At 36.6% G+C, this 14,862-nt stretch overlaps 1 protein-coding gene across 1 annotated transcript in view; it reads left to right on the top strand.

The window, feature by feature from the left end:
• Fcp1 (RNA polymerase II subunit A C-terminal domain phosphatase Fcp1) overlaps positions 1-14,862 on the top strand; it is a 35,898-nt gene extending 21,036 nt beyond the window's left edge. The window contains exons 6-8 of the mRNA XM_071588402.1: positions 660-1,400; positions 12,094-12,933; positions 13,605-14,862. Of these exons, the coding sequence (XP_071444503.1) occupies positions 660-1,400; positions 12,094-12,933; positions 13,605-13,837 (1,814 nt within the window). The 3' untranslated portion in view covers positions 13,838-14,862. The remainder of the gene's footprint in view (positions 1-659; positions 1,401-12,093; positions 12,934-13,604) is intronic.

Raw genomic sequence — 14,862 nt, 5'->3', positions numbered from 1 at the left:
AGTTCCATTGGAAGTTTCATTTGTCCGTATTTAAGTGCCGCATCCTGTGTATGTACTCATGTGCCTTAAGATTATTTTAACTGGGTGACAATGTGTGTCTAGAAATAATCTCAAGGAAGAAGATCCTAAGGCCAATAAAAATAATTACGAAGAACTCCTATACCGGTATTTCGGTCACCTGGTGACCGAAATACCGGTATAGGAGTTCTTCGTAATTATTTTTATTGGCCTTAGGATCTTCTTCCTTGAGATTATTTCTTTAACAGCCAATAGCTCCACATCCTCCATAATGTGTGTCTAGTTCAACTGCTTGATTTTTTTAAGATTCATATTGATCATAAGTGCAACACTAAATTTTGAATGTTCATCACTGTTCATTTTATGCCCAGTTTTAATACTTTGGCACAAAATGGTACCATAAGCAGATAGCTATTAATAATTAATGTTGTCGCATTTTGTATTATACAGTGATAAAATGTAAATTTCCTTTACAAGAGAAGTGGTCGGTGACCAAAATTACTAAAATGTTGATATTGCCTTTTTGGAAGGGTTAGGAGCCACAAAGTTGTGCTGTTTCTGTTTGCTCTATTAATAAGTAATTTTGCATTATAATTAGTTTCACTGTGGTCTCATATTTTCTCTAATCTCTTGTGTTTCAGTAAATTTGATAAACAGGCATGCGATACTTCTTGGGGAGAGTAATGATACCAATTCAAAGAAAGAGGAAGCTGTTGAAGATGAAGAAGCCAATGCATTTTTAGGCCATGAAGACTGTCTTGAGGAGTTGGACATCAATGCCAAGCAGGATGCTTCAGCTGTGAAGGCTAGTGAAAATGCATGTGATGATGCTGATGATAAACCAAAAGTTGAGGAAAAAGGTGCTCAGGAAAATTGCCATTTCAAGGATGAGGGAGGTGGACAAGGTACAGTAAAGAAAACTGATTGCAAAAGTGAGGAGGAAAGTGACTGTGCGGAAAGTGAAGGTGGGCAAAAGGAAGTTCTCCAGTCTAGCACGGAACAGTCTGAAAAAGTAAATCCCAAGAGTGTAAAAGAGGAGGAAGTTCAGAAGAAGGAAACTCAGGAGGATGTTTTGCTAGAATTAGATGATCATGATGATTATTTACTTCATCTGGAAGATATTCTGGGAACCATACACAGGGCCTTCTATCAGATATACGACCAGTCACCTGATATTCCAGATATGAAAAGTGTGGTTCCTTATGTGCGTAGAAAGGTGCTGCAGGGACTTCATCTGTGCTTCTCTGGAGTTGTTCCAATAGGAGTTCCACTGGAAGCAAGTCGAGTGTATGCTGTTGCACGAAGTCTTGGAGCCGAAGTTAGTAATGAACTAGTCCTTGATGAAGAAATTTATTGTAGTGTAGATGGGGAGAACAGTCGAGGTATGTACATATTTAAATAGTTTAAATAATGTAAATATTTAAATAGTGTAAATAATGTGAACTCCTTGTTCTATGGTACTCACATAGTCCATTCCTTTTTTGGGATGGAAACTAACTCAGTTCTAATAAAATCTTCCAGCCAAATTCCTCCCTCATAAATGCTACAAATTAGTCCATGGAAACTCTTGTGAAACCACCCCTGTGTTATCCCAAACCCTTAAGTAGTTCAGTGGGAATGCTATCAATCACTATGGTATATTTTGATTTTGATAATGTCCTTTCTATCTTGCAATCTATTGTGCCTAATTCTAACCTATCACCATTTGCATCAAATTCTCTTTCTGTCTTGACTTGGTGGCCTAATATCTTCACCATACAGATCCTAAATATATTCTTTCCATCTCTCTCAAATCTTTCTTGGTTCAAATGATTTTCCTGGCATATCTTTAATAATGTGCATGAGTTTACCCCTTTAATTTCCTTTTGGTACTTCTCCTTTCTGTGGAGTTCAGTTCTCACTGTCCTAGCTCTCCCTCCCTTTAGAAACTCTTGATATCCTTGCACTCCATCTTTCACCCTATTACTGTCCCGCCTCACTGGGAACCATATTTGGTGGTCAATAAGATTGATTTATTAGGTGAGAATTTATGAAAAATTATTGGATCAGACCAAAAAGGATGAAAGTATTTTAGTGTTAACACTTTTCACGAAGAAAATGGAATTGTTGCTTTTAAAAAATAGCTACTTTATAAATGTTCTTATATTGTAGAACCCCAGATTTGTCATCAATGCTCCTAGAACAATATACAAAGTGATTTTCACTGGAATTGTCACTTTCCTCGTGCAGTGTCATCTTCCCTTTCATCTATTGCATTGCTAATTCCACATTTCTTAGAAGACTTGATGATGATGATAATAATAATGCATTTATGCATTTATTTGTCCGGAGATTTGTTGCTGCATATTCATACATAAACAAATATAGGGCATGTCAGTTATTAATTTCGCAGTTTTATATATATTATATCAGGGATGAGAGCCAACGAGGGGTTGCCATAGTATTAAATGAAGAGGTTGGAAGAAGTGTAGTCAACATAGAGCAGGTAATGGATAGATAATTACTAGTACAGATAAAAGCAGAACCGACGAACTTGGTTATGGCGTCTGACCCCAGTGGGGCAGCCAGTAAGTGATGGTGTCACGTTAAAAACACTATTGAGGAAGGCAATATATATATATATATATATATAAATGTATATGTGCTCCCTCCCAGGACTACTACCGTGATAGGGTGGAAGGGCTTGTGCGTTTCGATGACCCTTAGAGCTGTGTGCTGGCGGGAGCAATAATAATTGCTCCTGGTAGGGTCACCCATGCCAGATAGGTCTAAGGTTAGGAGCCGGGCAAAAAGTAGTCCACGCAGCGTCTGTTCCTCAGTGAGGTGGCTGCAATGGCATCTGACCCCAGTGGGGCAGCCAGTAAGTGATGGTGTCACGTTAAAAACACTATTGAGGAAGGCAATGGGAAACCACCTCAATTATCATTCCCAAGATTAACATGATGGACTACACAGAGATTTTGAGTCCTGGCAACTACGGGGCTTGGTCCAATAGGCCGTGTGTCGTACCCGGCAGCCGGGGAGGCAAGGCTTCCGCGGTCATCATCCTACAAAACCCTTGCAAGGGAAAACCAGCAGCAGCAGGACAGAAGACGCAGGAGAAGAAGTCCAAATTAGTTAGACTAGGAACGTGGAATGTTAGGACAATGATGAGGACAGAGAAATTGCAGAATGTTAAGCGAGAGATGGAAAGGGGAAATATAGATATTTTAGGTCTATGCGAGGTGAGATGGAAGGATAGCGGGGATTACCAGAGTGATAATTATAGAATAATATACAGCGGCAGGGATGAGAGCCAACGAGGGGTTGCCATAGTATTAAATGAAGAGGTTGGAAGAAGTGTAGTCAACATAGAGCAGGTAATGGATAGATAATTACTAGTACAGATAAAAGCAGAACCGACGAACTTGGTTATTATTCAGGTATACATGCCACCAAGCAACCATAAGGAAGAAGAGGCTGATAGGATATACAATCAGTTAGAGGACATAATCGTGTGTGTTCCCGCAGGGAAAAATTTGATTGTGATGGGGGATTGGAATGTGACGGTGGGCGAAGGAAGAGATGGTGATGAGGTGGGGGACTATGGATTAGGCACAAGGAATGACCGCGGGGAGAAAGCAGTTGAGTTCTGCAGGAGACAGGGGTTAGTCATCACCCACACTTGGTTTAGACACCAGAAAAGGTGCAGGTATACATTGAAAATGCCAAGTGACTTAGAAAGGTATCAGCTAGATTATATTCTGGTTAGACACAGGTTTACGAACAGTGTGATAAATTCGCACAGCTTCCCGGGAGTGGATGCGGACTCTGACCACAATTTAGTTGTTAGGAAATGTAGCTTCCGTTTCAAAAAGGTAAGGCAGGGGCGGCGGGTTAGAAAATGGAATGTAGAAGCATTAAATGGTTTGAAAATAAAGGAGTACAAACAGGCAGTAGGGAAAATCATGGAGGATGGTAAAGAGCTAAGTACTATCGAAGAAAAATGGGAAAGGATCAAGAAAGGGTAATCGAAAGCCACAAAAGACACTATTGGAACCGTTAATGCTAAAAGGACTGGGAAACCATGGATCACGGATGAGATTACAAAGATGGATGAGAGGAGAAAATGGAATCGTTATCGGGAAGTAAGAAAGGGAGATCTATGCTAACAGTTAGAGACAAGGCTGGTAAGGTAATAGTTGACACAGGAAAGATCCATGAGGGATGGAAGGAATATATAGAAGAACTGTATAATAACGAACTTCGACCAACAAAGTTAGACATTGAAAAAGAATAGGACGTAGAGGAAGATAGCTTATGTCCAGGCATACTAGACGATGAGATAGAAAGGGCATTAAGGGAGATGAAACTAAATTAGGCTGTGGGGGTGGATAACATTCCCGCGGAACTATTTAAATGGTTAGGAAAATGTGGGAGGAAGAGGCTATATGGGCTGATTCATAGTATCTATGAGGAAGGAATCTGGCCGGATGACTTTGTGAGATCAGTTTTAGTTCCTATTCCGGAAAAGGTAAAGGCTACATCATGTGAGGACTACAGGACAATAAGTTTGATATCCCACGCAGCTAGGTGTGGAGAAGAATGGAGAAGGTGAAATGGACAGAGAAGAAAACAAATGAGGAAGTACTTGGTATGGTGGGCGAGGACAGGGTTTTGTTGGGAGAAATCCTATGTAGGCAGGAAAAGTGGATGATGGGGGTATTGACCAGCAGTGGGATGTTGAAGACGGTGATAGAGGGGAGAATGTTGGGCAAACAAGGAAAGGGAAGGAACAGGATAGGGACGTTGGATGGGATGAAGGGAGTTAGAAGGTACTCAGAGATGAAGAGGGACCTGATGTGGAGTAGGATGTTGTGTTTTCCTAGGAGTCAGAAAATATTTATTTAGCAGCTGTGTCCATCCAAAAACCTACCTTAACCGGTAGATTACCTAATAATAATATATATAACCAATCATCTTGAAAAAGGTAAATCAGTTACAGGGAAGTACCCATCTAACCTTCTAACGAAACTGGATGCAAAAATTCATGAAACAGACCTAGCTTGCAGAGAAAAAAACGTTTCTATCCTGGCAATGTACCTGTCTACTAAAGTGTCTTGGCAATTTGATAATTGGTGGATTTGCACTCTGGAGTGCTGTAGCATCCATCCTATTCCCTGGATTTGGTTTCCTTGGACTTCTACTTCTCGTGAAAACTCTCGCTGGTAAATGTTTTTAGTCCAATTAAGAAGTAATTGTGGCTATAGATAAGTTCTTTGCTACACTTCTGGAAGTACACTTCAGAGATGGGATATTAGCTTTGGAACTCTACTGGATGGAATGTATTGATGTTAAAGGAGATTATGTTGAAAAATAAAATTAATTTGGAACAATTTGTCACCATTTTATCATCAGGCCAAGAACTTTTCAGATTACCCTCATAAATACAATATTCTTTGGCAGTCTTCTCTTTAGATATCAGGATATTCCAATTTTAATTTTTTATGCAGAACTTAGTTTCTGTGTGTAACAGCAAATGTATGGACTAAATAGAAAGGTAAGCATTATACATTGAACGACACTATAATACTACTGACAGTTAAGTGCCAACAGACTCCAAGTTTACATTGAGAGAAAAAATGTTTGAGCAGAGGCGGTGACATGCCAGTTAGCTCAATGTGTATAAGCTTTGCAGCAGCATCACATGTGAGGTGAAACTATATGTCCTGCATTGTATACATTTATGATTTATTTGGGAATTTCCAAAGGAAGTATTAAACCTCGAGTACTAAGTCTAGCCCAAAACACTTATTATCAAAATTTGTAATGAAGACAACCATTTTTTATGCCTATAATTAAGGAAATTAATTATGGAAATAATACTTATTAGTGAGTATTTTTCACGATTAATTGGCTTGCAACTTGTAGAAAAAAGTTATGCTCATATATCCTTGGCCCACAAGATGCAGGCTGGTTTTAGAGCATATTTTGGGGTAATAAAGGTGAATCTAAAGGATCAGGAAATACGGTACGTTTTTCTGCTTCGCTATGTGTTAATATTCTCCCTCTCTTTCTTCCTTTAATCTCTCTTTCTAATCATTTAATCAGTAATCCATGGTTTTATTAACCTTTTCCGAATAACTTCCTTTAGCTTGCATTTGCGGTGTTCATCATCCCTTTATTCATATGTTCCCACTTTCCTTCTAGTATACCCATCTATCTCCCCTTATTCACACACAATGTTTTCTGCTGCCTCCTATTACCTCTTTTTTTTGACCTGGTTCATGTTTCTACATTTCATCCTTCTTCCCTGTATAATCATCTTGAATGTACTAAATTGTGATCTTAGTACCCATTGGCTCCCAGGAAGCTGTAAATTAATCGCCCTGTTCCTAAATCTGTGTGTAAACAGTCTATAGTCTAATTGATATCTTTCTGAATCCTCGGGTATTTTCCATGTGTGTACGCCTATGCCAATTTTGGTGTTGTAACCTAGTGTTTATTATGATTAAACCATGTTTCCTTCAGAACTCTATTGCTGTCTACCTTCAATCAGTCCTTTTTTTTAAACTATTATTCCCTGTATCACTACCATCTTCCATCGTTCACCATTGAGGTTCAGTCCACCATCACTATCAGTTATCTTCCAGGGACACAATTATTTCCTATAATTGATCTTTTACCTTGTGGACTTCTTCCTCACTTATGATTGCTTGATGGAATATTGCAGTACAGAAGTAATTTCTTTTTTATGAAGTTTTCTCAGGTCTTCCACAGGGTCAAGGGTTCCATATTGGCCGACGTTTCGATGCCTGACTCGTGCCTCTTCCTCAGGGTAGATGAGTACCACTCTGCACCACTCTGCATTTGGCATCTTATAGATTTGAGCCCTCGGGTCAGGTGACTTTTGATTGGTTCAAAGAGGAGGAGCCTCCTGATTGGTCGCAGGGCCGTTGTGGTCTGTTCCTTCCTTTTCTAACCTCCATGAGCACTGGTTCCCATGCATTGCTGAGGGAAGAGCTATTCCTCATCCTCTTCAGACCTGGATCACTAGTCACCTGACCCAAGAGCTCAAATATATAAGACGACCAAATGCAGAGTGACATTCATCTACCCTGAGGAAGATGTAAGAGTGGAGCATCAAAACGTGGGCCAATATGGAACCCCTGGCTCGGTGGAAGACCCATGAAAACTTCATCCTGCAAATACTTCGGGAAAGCACCGGATCTTACTTCAAAAATAATATATTTCAATTAAAATAGTGGATTGCGATTCTAAAATAAGATCAAACCTATCAAAGTGTCAAGATTGATTAGTTTTATTCAGAAATTTTGATTGTTTTAAAAGACTGTAGGGTCTTCAAGGTAATCTAATAATAGAATATCTTTATTGGGCCAAGATTGAAACAAAAAGTGTCCCCTCCTCTTCCTAACTGCTTGCATGCAATTTTCATGTATATGGAATAGGTAATCTTAATATATAGATGAACAACAAAATTAATGTAATGTAAGTTTAAAATCTTAAATCGGATGCTTAAAATAGATGTGTGGTCTTTATATAATTTTGTGAGAAAGGCAAGTATGGCTAGATTAAACTAAAATTGTTGAAATAACCCACTGCAGGAAGACACACACGAAGGGAATGTGAAAAACCTGCCAAACCTATTTATACAAGCTATTGCATTACTGTTGTTGCGTAAGCCTCAATTTTCAATGAAATAATAAATTAATTAAACACCTTTAAAAATGTAAAACATTGATTCAAGAAAAAATACTTATTTAGATGTACAAGCAGGATATACATTCTTTTTAAGAAATTAAATGGTGTTTTCTATAAATGTAATATGAGATGCACACCCTACAAGTGTCTTGCGTCTCCCTTGGTCTGTATGCTTTGAGAAAAGACTTGAATAGTTCCATTTCTAATTATGACTGTGAAGAGTAAAGCCAAAACTATTAAAAGTTAGAAAGTATCTCCTTAAAGATGTGAATTCATATATTCTATCTAGTGTCTTCCTATAGATTAAACGAAAAAGTAATTGCATTATCTTTGGAATAAGTAAATATTTTCTGTTTAATGCAGTACAACTATGTTTAAGGACATTTTACATCTGAATATGTTGGTAAAGCTACTGTTTTCATCTTGATTTTTATCCCTTTTAATTAAAATTTGTAAGTGAAAAGTCTCCCATTTGTTCCATCGCAAGGGTTGTCCCAGAAGTACCCGACCCAACAAAGAAACCGCAAAAATTTTGGGGAAAAATGTATTTATTTTTCAGCATAATCTCCTCTCAGCTCTATACACTTTTCCAGCGATTTTCAATAAGTACGATACCCTTTGTATCGTAAGAACTGTCTTGCTACTCAAAATAGCTATTTTTTCGTTTGCGAACAGGGAATAATCCTAAGGGACTAAATCTGGAGAATGTGGTATATGAGGTAGCAATTCAACCGTTAACTCATGAATTTTCGCCATTGCAATAACGGATTTGTAAGCTGGTGCATTGTCTTGATGGAACAACACTTACTTCTTAGCCAAATGCTGCCACTTTTGCTTGATTTCTTCGCTCAAATGCAGCAATAAGTCCAAATAATACTCTCCGTTGGCAGTTTTTCCTTTTTCAAGATAGTTAATGAAAATTATCCCACGCACATCCTAGAAAACCGATGCCATGACCTTGCCTGCAGATGAAACAGATTTTGCCTTCTTTGGAGGCGGTTCTCCCATCTTAATCCATTTTTTTTATTGTTCTTTTGTCTGGGGTGTGAAGTAATGGACCCATGTTTCATCCATGGTAAACGGGGCAAAAATTCTGCTTTTTTGCTGTGAAACTTTGCTAAACACTCAATTGAAACATCTTCACTGCACTGGTTTTACTCGAGTCTGAGCAAACGCGGCACCCATCTTGCATACAGCTTTCTCATGTCCCAATTTTCAGTTGATATGCGATGTGCTGCACTTTTTGAAATGCCCACTATGTGTGCTAGCTCAGGCACTTTTATTTGACCATCATCCAGTAACACTTCGTGGATTTTCTTCACCGTTTCTGGAGTCGACCAATGCGATGCTTGTCTTGATAGCTCGTACGGCCTAGTTTAAACTCTGCTACCCAATATTTTACTGTTGTAAACGAAGGAGCAGATCCACCCTGAATAGAATCCAGTTCACTTTTATATTGGTTGGGCTGAGGCCTTTCAAATAAAAGTATTCTATCACATAATGGTAACCAATTTTCTCCATTTTCACAAATTCACTGAAAACGTTCACTATTTTTGCCTGCCGAACAAATACAAAACAGCATAGTATCTTTAACCTTGAAATTTATGCTTTATAGATTGCATAATTTCTACTACAGTGATATTTTGTAAAAATACTACCGGCATCTATAGGTTAGGCTGGGTACTTATGGGACCACCCTTGTATGTTCTTTCCTTGTTTTTTTGTCTTCAATACCTCAGCTACTAACCATTATCTTCTATTTATCTTCATTATTGTGTGTATCAATTCATTCCGTCCTTCTACCACAGTTAAAAATTACAAATGATTCCGAAATGAACTTGCTAGAGCTTTATCTTTTTAGGAAATCTGGATATATTCAATCCTCTTTCAAATTTTCTTATCGCACTAACAGCATTAATTAAATTATATATGTAATCAATATTAATTCCATGATCTGTGATTGTATCTCAGTTCTGACATGTCACCATTAGTTACCTCATCAAGTTCAGCAAGTGCCCCAAAATCCTACTAAATGTTGGGACCTGGAGTTGAAAATGATGCCAAGGGGTCAATAGAGAGCACAAGATATGAGACCATTAATTATACGAGTCATCAATCTTGGCACTGATGAAATAAATTAAACTTGCCTATCATTATCTGCTGGCCAAACTCTTGGTGGGATGAAACTCCTCCAAACTATAGACTAGAGCAATCTACGAATCCAGTTTTGCCAACAAGTTGCAATATGCACAACTACTGGAAATCAACCAGAAATTCATGGAAGTAGAACAAAGAATACTCAAACAGGCCAAACCTCAAGATATTATAGAGGACTTTGTTTTGCAAGTTTAAGTTACTATGTTACAATGTTAACCACTCATACAGCAGTGAAATGGATTATTATAACAAAGGAATGGCACCAATTTGGATTAGACTTTTAGAGACATGAATATGTGGGTCACAGTGTGTAAAAACCCAGGATGGCAATAAACGTGAAACCTGTAAGATATGAAATGCCCAAAATTTTGAAAGCACCGAAAAATCCTGGAAATGCCTTCGAAAATTATACAGAAATTGTATAATCACCATGAAATACATTTTTTTATTTCCCACCAAATTTAACTTGATACACTTCATTGCTGTTGTGTGCTATCATCCCACATGCCCATGCTCATAATGTTTCAATGTATTTAAGTATCCTGCCAATAATGTTCTAAGCCAAAGCTGAGTATTACATTGCTTGGGTTCTAGTATCAGTGAGAAAATTCATAATTTTTTGGGCTTGTTCTCAAAGTTTAAATATGCCCCTTAGAAATGAGTGCTGAATCAAGGCCGCTATCTTTAAGGTTTTTATTGTAATTATTTAAGGTTTACATTTTTTCAGATTTTGTGTTTTAAAAAATTTTTGTTTGTTGATCAAATGGATTTTAGTATTTATAAGATATTTAAAGCAGTCATAATTGTTCAGCCAAATTTTTAGTGATACTTAGGTGTTAGAGTTAATTCAATTATATTTTGCCTTTATAATTTTAATGTACAAGTTTTCTAATTTTTGATTGCAAAGTTTGGAAGTTATTTTGATTTTTAGTGATGACTAATAAAAAGATTCATTTTCCCATTAAAGGGATTTTTATTATAGTTTAAATGCAGCGTTGGCCTTGTTTTTTTTATCTGTTAAATATTTTTCGTTTTTGAAAAAATCTTTCCTAATTTTCTAAAAGGAATATTCCACCTTTTTATAAAGAAATTGGCTCATCATAGAATTTAGACTATTTTATTAAAGCCAGAATATTTTTATACTGGTTTCACCAATTTTCTCTTTGTTATTAATTTAACAGCCTGGAAACTTTACGAACAAACAAAACCTGCAAAAATCCAGGAATTTTGTCCTTAAATTTATGTGGCCACCAGGTGGTTAAGACCTTATCCACTGGATTTGCAGCAGAGTTGAAGCGAGAGAAGCCTTACTTTCTCTGTATACAGTTGATAAATGACATGGAACCTGACATATTTTCTAATTATGACATGTCAGAGCCAAAATATAATCTCATGCATAATAATAAAATAAATAAAAAACTTGTCTTTAGATGGACAATAATTTATGTAGCCTTGGTTAAGCTAATTACCCAAAATCTTCAATTTTTCAAGCTCACCTTTGTGGAAGTTCATGTTCATTAAATGAACAACACAATGTATTTTTCCACTGTTCTTTATTTTCGTACTACTAGTTTCAATGCTTAGGCATCATCATCAGGCGTTCAGTACCTAATGATGATGCCTTAGTGTTGAAACTAGTGGTACAAAAATAAAGGACATTGGAAAAATACATGTATTTTCCAGTGGTATTGCAATCGGTATGTTAGGTGCTTCGTGGAGAACACTTTGTGTGAATATGCCATCAGTCACATAGGATGTTAAACTACAGAACCTAACATCTTTCGTTTAGGGTAGGCTAATACTATGCCAGGTTTCTCTCCTCCCTTGTTTCCCATCCATCCCTATGACCTCAGTTGTCAGTTGCCTCCCCTAAATCTATTACTACTAGATGATTTGAATCTCCATTCCTTGATTTCCAGCCCTAGTTATTTTAATCCAGTCCCACCAAGTCATCCCTGTTGACCAAAAATTTTTCCATATAGTTTTCAAAGGAGGATGATGTTTTAGAAATGGTGCAAATGACCTCAGCTTTTGGTCGCCTCCCCTAAAACTACTACTACTACCTTGAGCATTTGATTTAACAAAGTTTGGATGGAGTATTTTTGCTGAATTAGTGCTATTTAATTTAGGTTTTACATGTACTTATTTATTTTTTCTCTATGCTGTTTGTCCATTCATGATTTCTGTCTTTTCTAATGTGTCTGTCTACATTTTCAGGGGAAAATTCAACTGAAGATGAAGTCAAATATTCGAAAAAAAATAAAGAGCAGAATGCAAAGTCCAGTTGCAAAGATGAGATTGATTCTAAAACAAAATTATCCAAATCTGTAAATAATGAACCTGAAAAAAGTAAAAAAACTACCACTCACCTTGTGGCTGCTAGACTTGGTACTTACAAAGTTAATCAAGCTAAGCGAATCAAAGGTACAAGCCTGCATATTGTTACACCGGATTGGTTATGGTGTTGTGCAGAGCGCTGGGAGAAAGTGGATGAGCGTCTCTTTCCTTTAAATCGATCTACCTCGGCAGATAATACAAAGAAATTCAAAAATATATTTGGTGAAGTGCAGCCAAGACAGAGGGACATGGATGACAGTGTAAAGGCTGGTGTTAGTAGCCCAAATGCTCAAGATGAGTCCTCTACCCAAGAAGTTAATTCTTCAGCAACTTCTACCGTTGCTGTTAGTTGTAATAATAACACTCCATCAATAGCAGTTTCTGCTTTTGCCACCTATGATCCAGTTACTGGCAAAAGAGTGAGAAAAGAAGCTACTGCCACAGCTGTGAATGATGGCAAAGCGAATGTGGCCGTTGTTGAAGAGAGAAAGAGGACACGTAGTGGTAGGTTTATGGATACCATCAATCCCCTTCTCTCATTTTCCTCCGAAGATTTGGCCAATATGGAAGATGAGGTTGAAGAGGGATTGTTTGATGAAGAAGAGGATGAGACTGAGTCAGACATTGAGGGTTTGAAGCAAGAAGAAGAGGGACTAGATTTTGATTTCCAGCAATCAAAAAAAATTGAGGATGGAGAAATGGGGTTTCTAGGTAATGGAGGTATGTATCAATATTAGATTATAAGCATTGTCATCCTTATACAAGATTTTGTGGGAGTCTTAAAGAGATAGATTCACCATGGTGAAACTTTTACAAAACTGAAACATTTCATTTTTACAAATTCTGCTTTTATTTCCTTAATTACTATTATAAAACTCTAATACTTAAATTCATTCTGTCAGCAATCTATTTGCTGTCATTTTTTTTATTCAAGTTTGAAAATGATTAATCAATATTAGCAACTCAGAGTTTGAGAGAATAATTACCTCACAAGTTCCCTACTTGTGAGGCAATAAACTCCTAGCCATCTGTTCATAGTCTTATTTGGTTGTTGCCACAAGTCTTTCCTGGTAACTTTTATTGGGAATGCTTAGATACTAATTTGAACAAAAGTATTTCCATAAAGGTATAAATTTATCAGAAAAAAACAATAGACCCTATTAGGAAGTGCTAGTCATGAATATTTTTTGTGTAGCTCATAACATATAACCACAATGGATAGATATTGCTAGATATTTTCATTTTTAATTGCAAGTTCTGATAGCCTTAGTGTCTAACCCTTAAAAAGCACATTCAAGCATTTGTTTTTATCGTAATCCAGAAGTTACCAAAAGTTATTTATAATTTATACCAGCGATAGTATTAACAATCATATCTTCATTTCAATACAGGTAAAAATAACCGCAAGAGGAAATCATCTTACATTTCTTCAAGTGGGGATAAGGAACGTGTGGAGGAAGGAGACATTACAAAACATTTTACTACTGAAGATCAGTTAAAAGAATGGGATTATGATGAAAGTGTAGAAATGGATGATGCGGAGGAAGATGATGATGATGATCAAGATTGGAGTATGATGGGTGCTGCTCTGGAAAGAGAAATAATGGCTGATGAAATTGAATGATTGTGTTTTTATGTTTATGTCCGAGGAAGAAATATAATGTCCAAGTGAATCGCCAGAAAACTGTCATCATAGGATTTTCTCACTGGAAATTTAAAAGTGGATTTAGAATAAGTCATTGCATGAAGATTGATTTTCTATTCCACTGGTTCCTTGTCTGTAAAACTAATGGTGATTGATGGTAACAGTAAATACAACATCTGGTATTAAGTTGTCCATCATTAAATTCATCTTTAGTCTACTCTGCGGCAGTTGCATAAGTACAAACTAGATATTTTTAAATAGTTATAAGTATATTGATATTTAAGGTTAACTTAGTGTTTTTGTAGCCATGCCAACAATCACATGAGAAGCATATTTTAGTTATGCACAGGAATTTTATCAAAAATAATGGAATGAATTTTGTGATTGTGTGATTGTGAAGGGTTTTTGATTAATTCTTTCCACAATGAGTGAAAGAGGTTCCAGACTATTTATTCAGCCCTCCAAATTTTTAACATAGCTCATTTGTGTACATATATAAATATATAAGCATAACTTCTATATTTCAAATAAATATGTTTGTTGTGTGTTGCGTTACTGTACAGTGAATAAATGTTAAACTCTTGACCATCTACCTGAACCTATCAATGCCCTTCTCTCTAATTTATTGTTTTATATGAGAGTAAACATAGTTTGAAAGGTCAATATCCATTGTACATATGTGTATTTTGAAAATTCACAGACTCATGAGGCATTATGCAAATTGGTGATTTCTAGATGGAATCAGTCATGTAATATGGTGGAATTGTAGTTCACTGCTACTGTTTCCAATTTACTTATTATTAGCATATATTTTTCGGTGCGATGAAACTCATGTTTATTTTATCTGTTGATTGTACCTACCTGCTACTTTCAAATGCATCTACTTCAATATTTTTTATCTTTTTGCCTCCTAAACAATGTTAATTAAATGATTGGATTGTTGATTCATCATTTATAAAATGAAATTTCCATTTCCCATCACTATATATTTTTGTTTTTGAATA

This window comes from Hetaerina americana, unplaced genomic scaffold (genome assembly GCF_022747635.1).
Source record: "Hetaerina americana unplaced genomic scaffold, ioHetAmer1.1.p SCAF_3, whole genome shotgun sequence".
NCBI classification, from domain to species: Eukaryota; Metazoa; Arthropoda; class Insecta; order Odonata; family Calopterygidae; genus Hetaerina; species Hetaerina americana.
The sequence above is the reverse complement of the archived record's forward strand: the minus strand, read 5'-3'. Positions and strand labels throughout refer to the sequence as shown.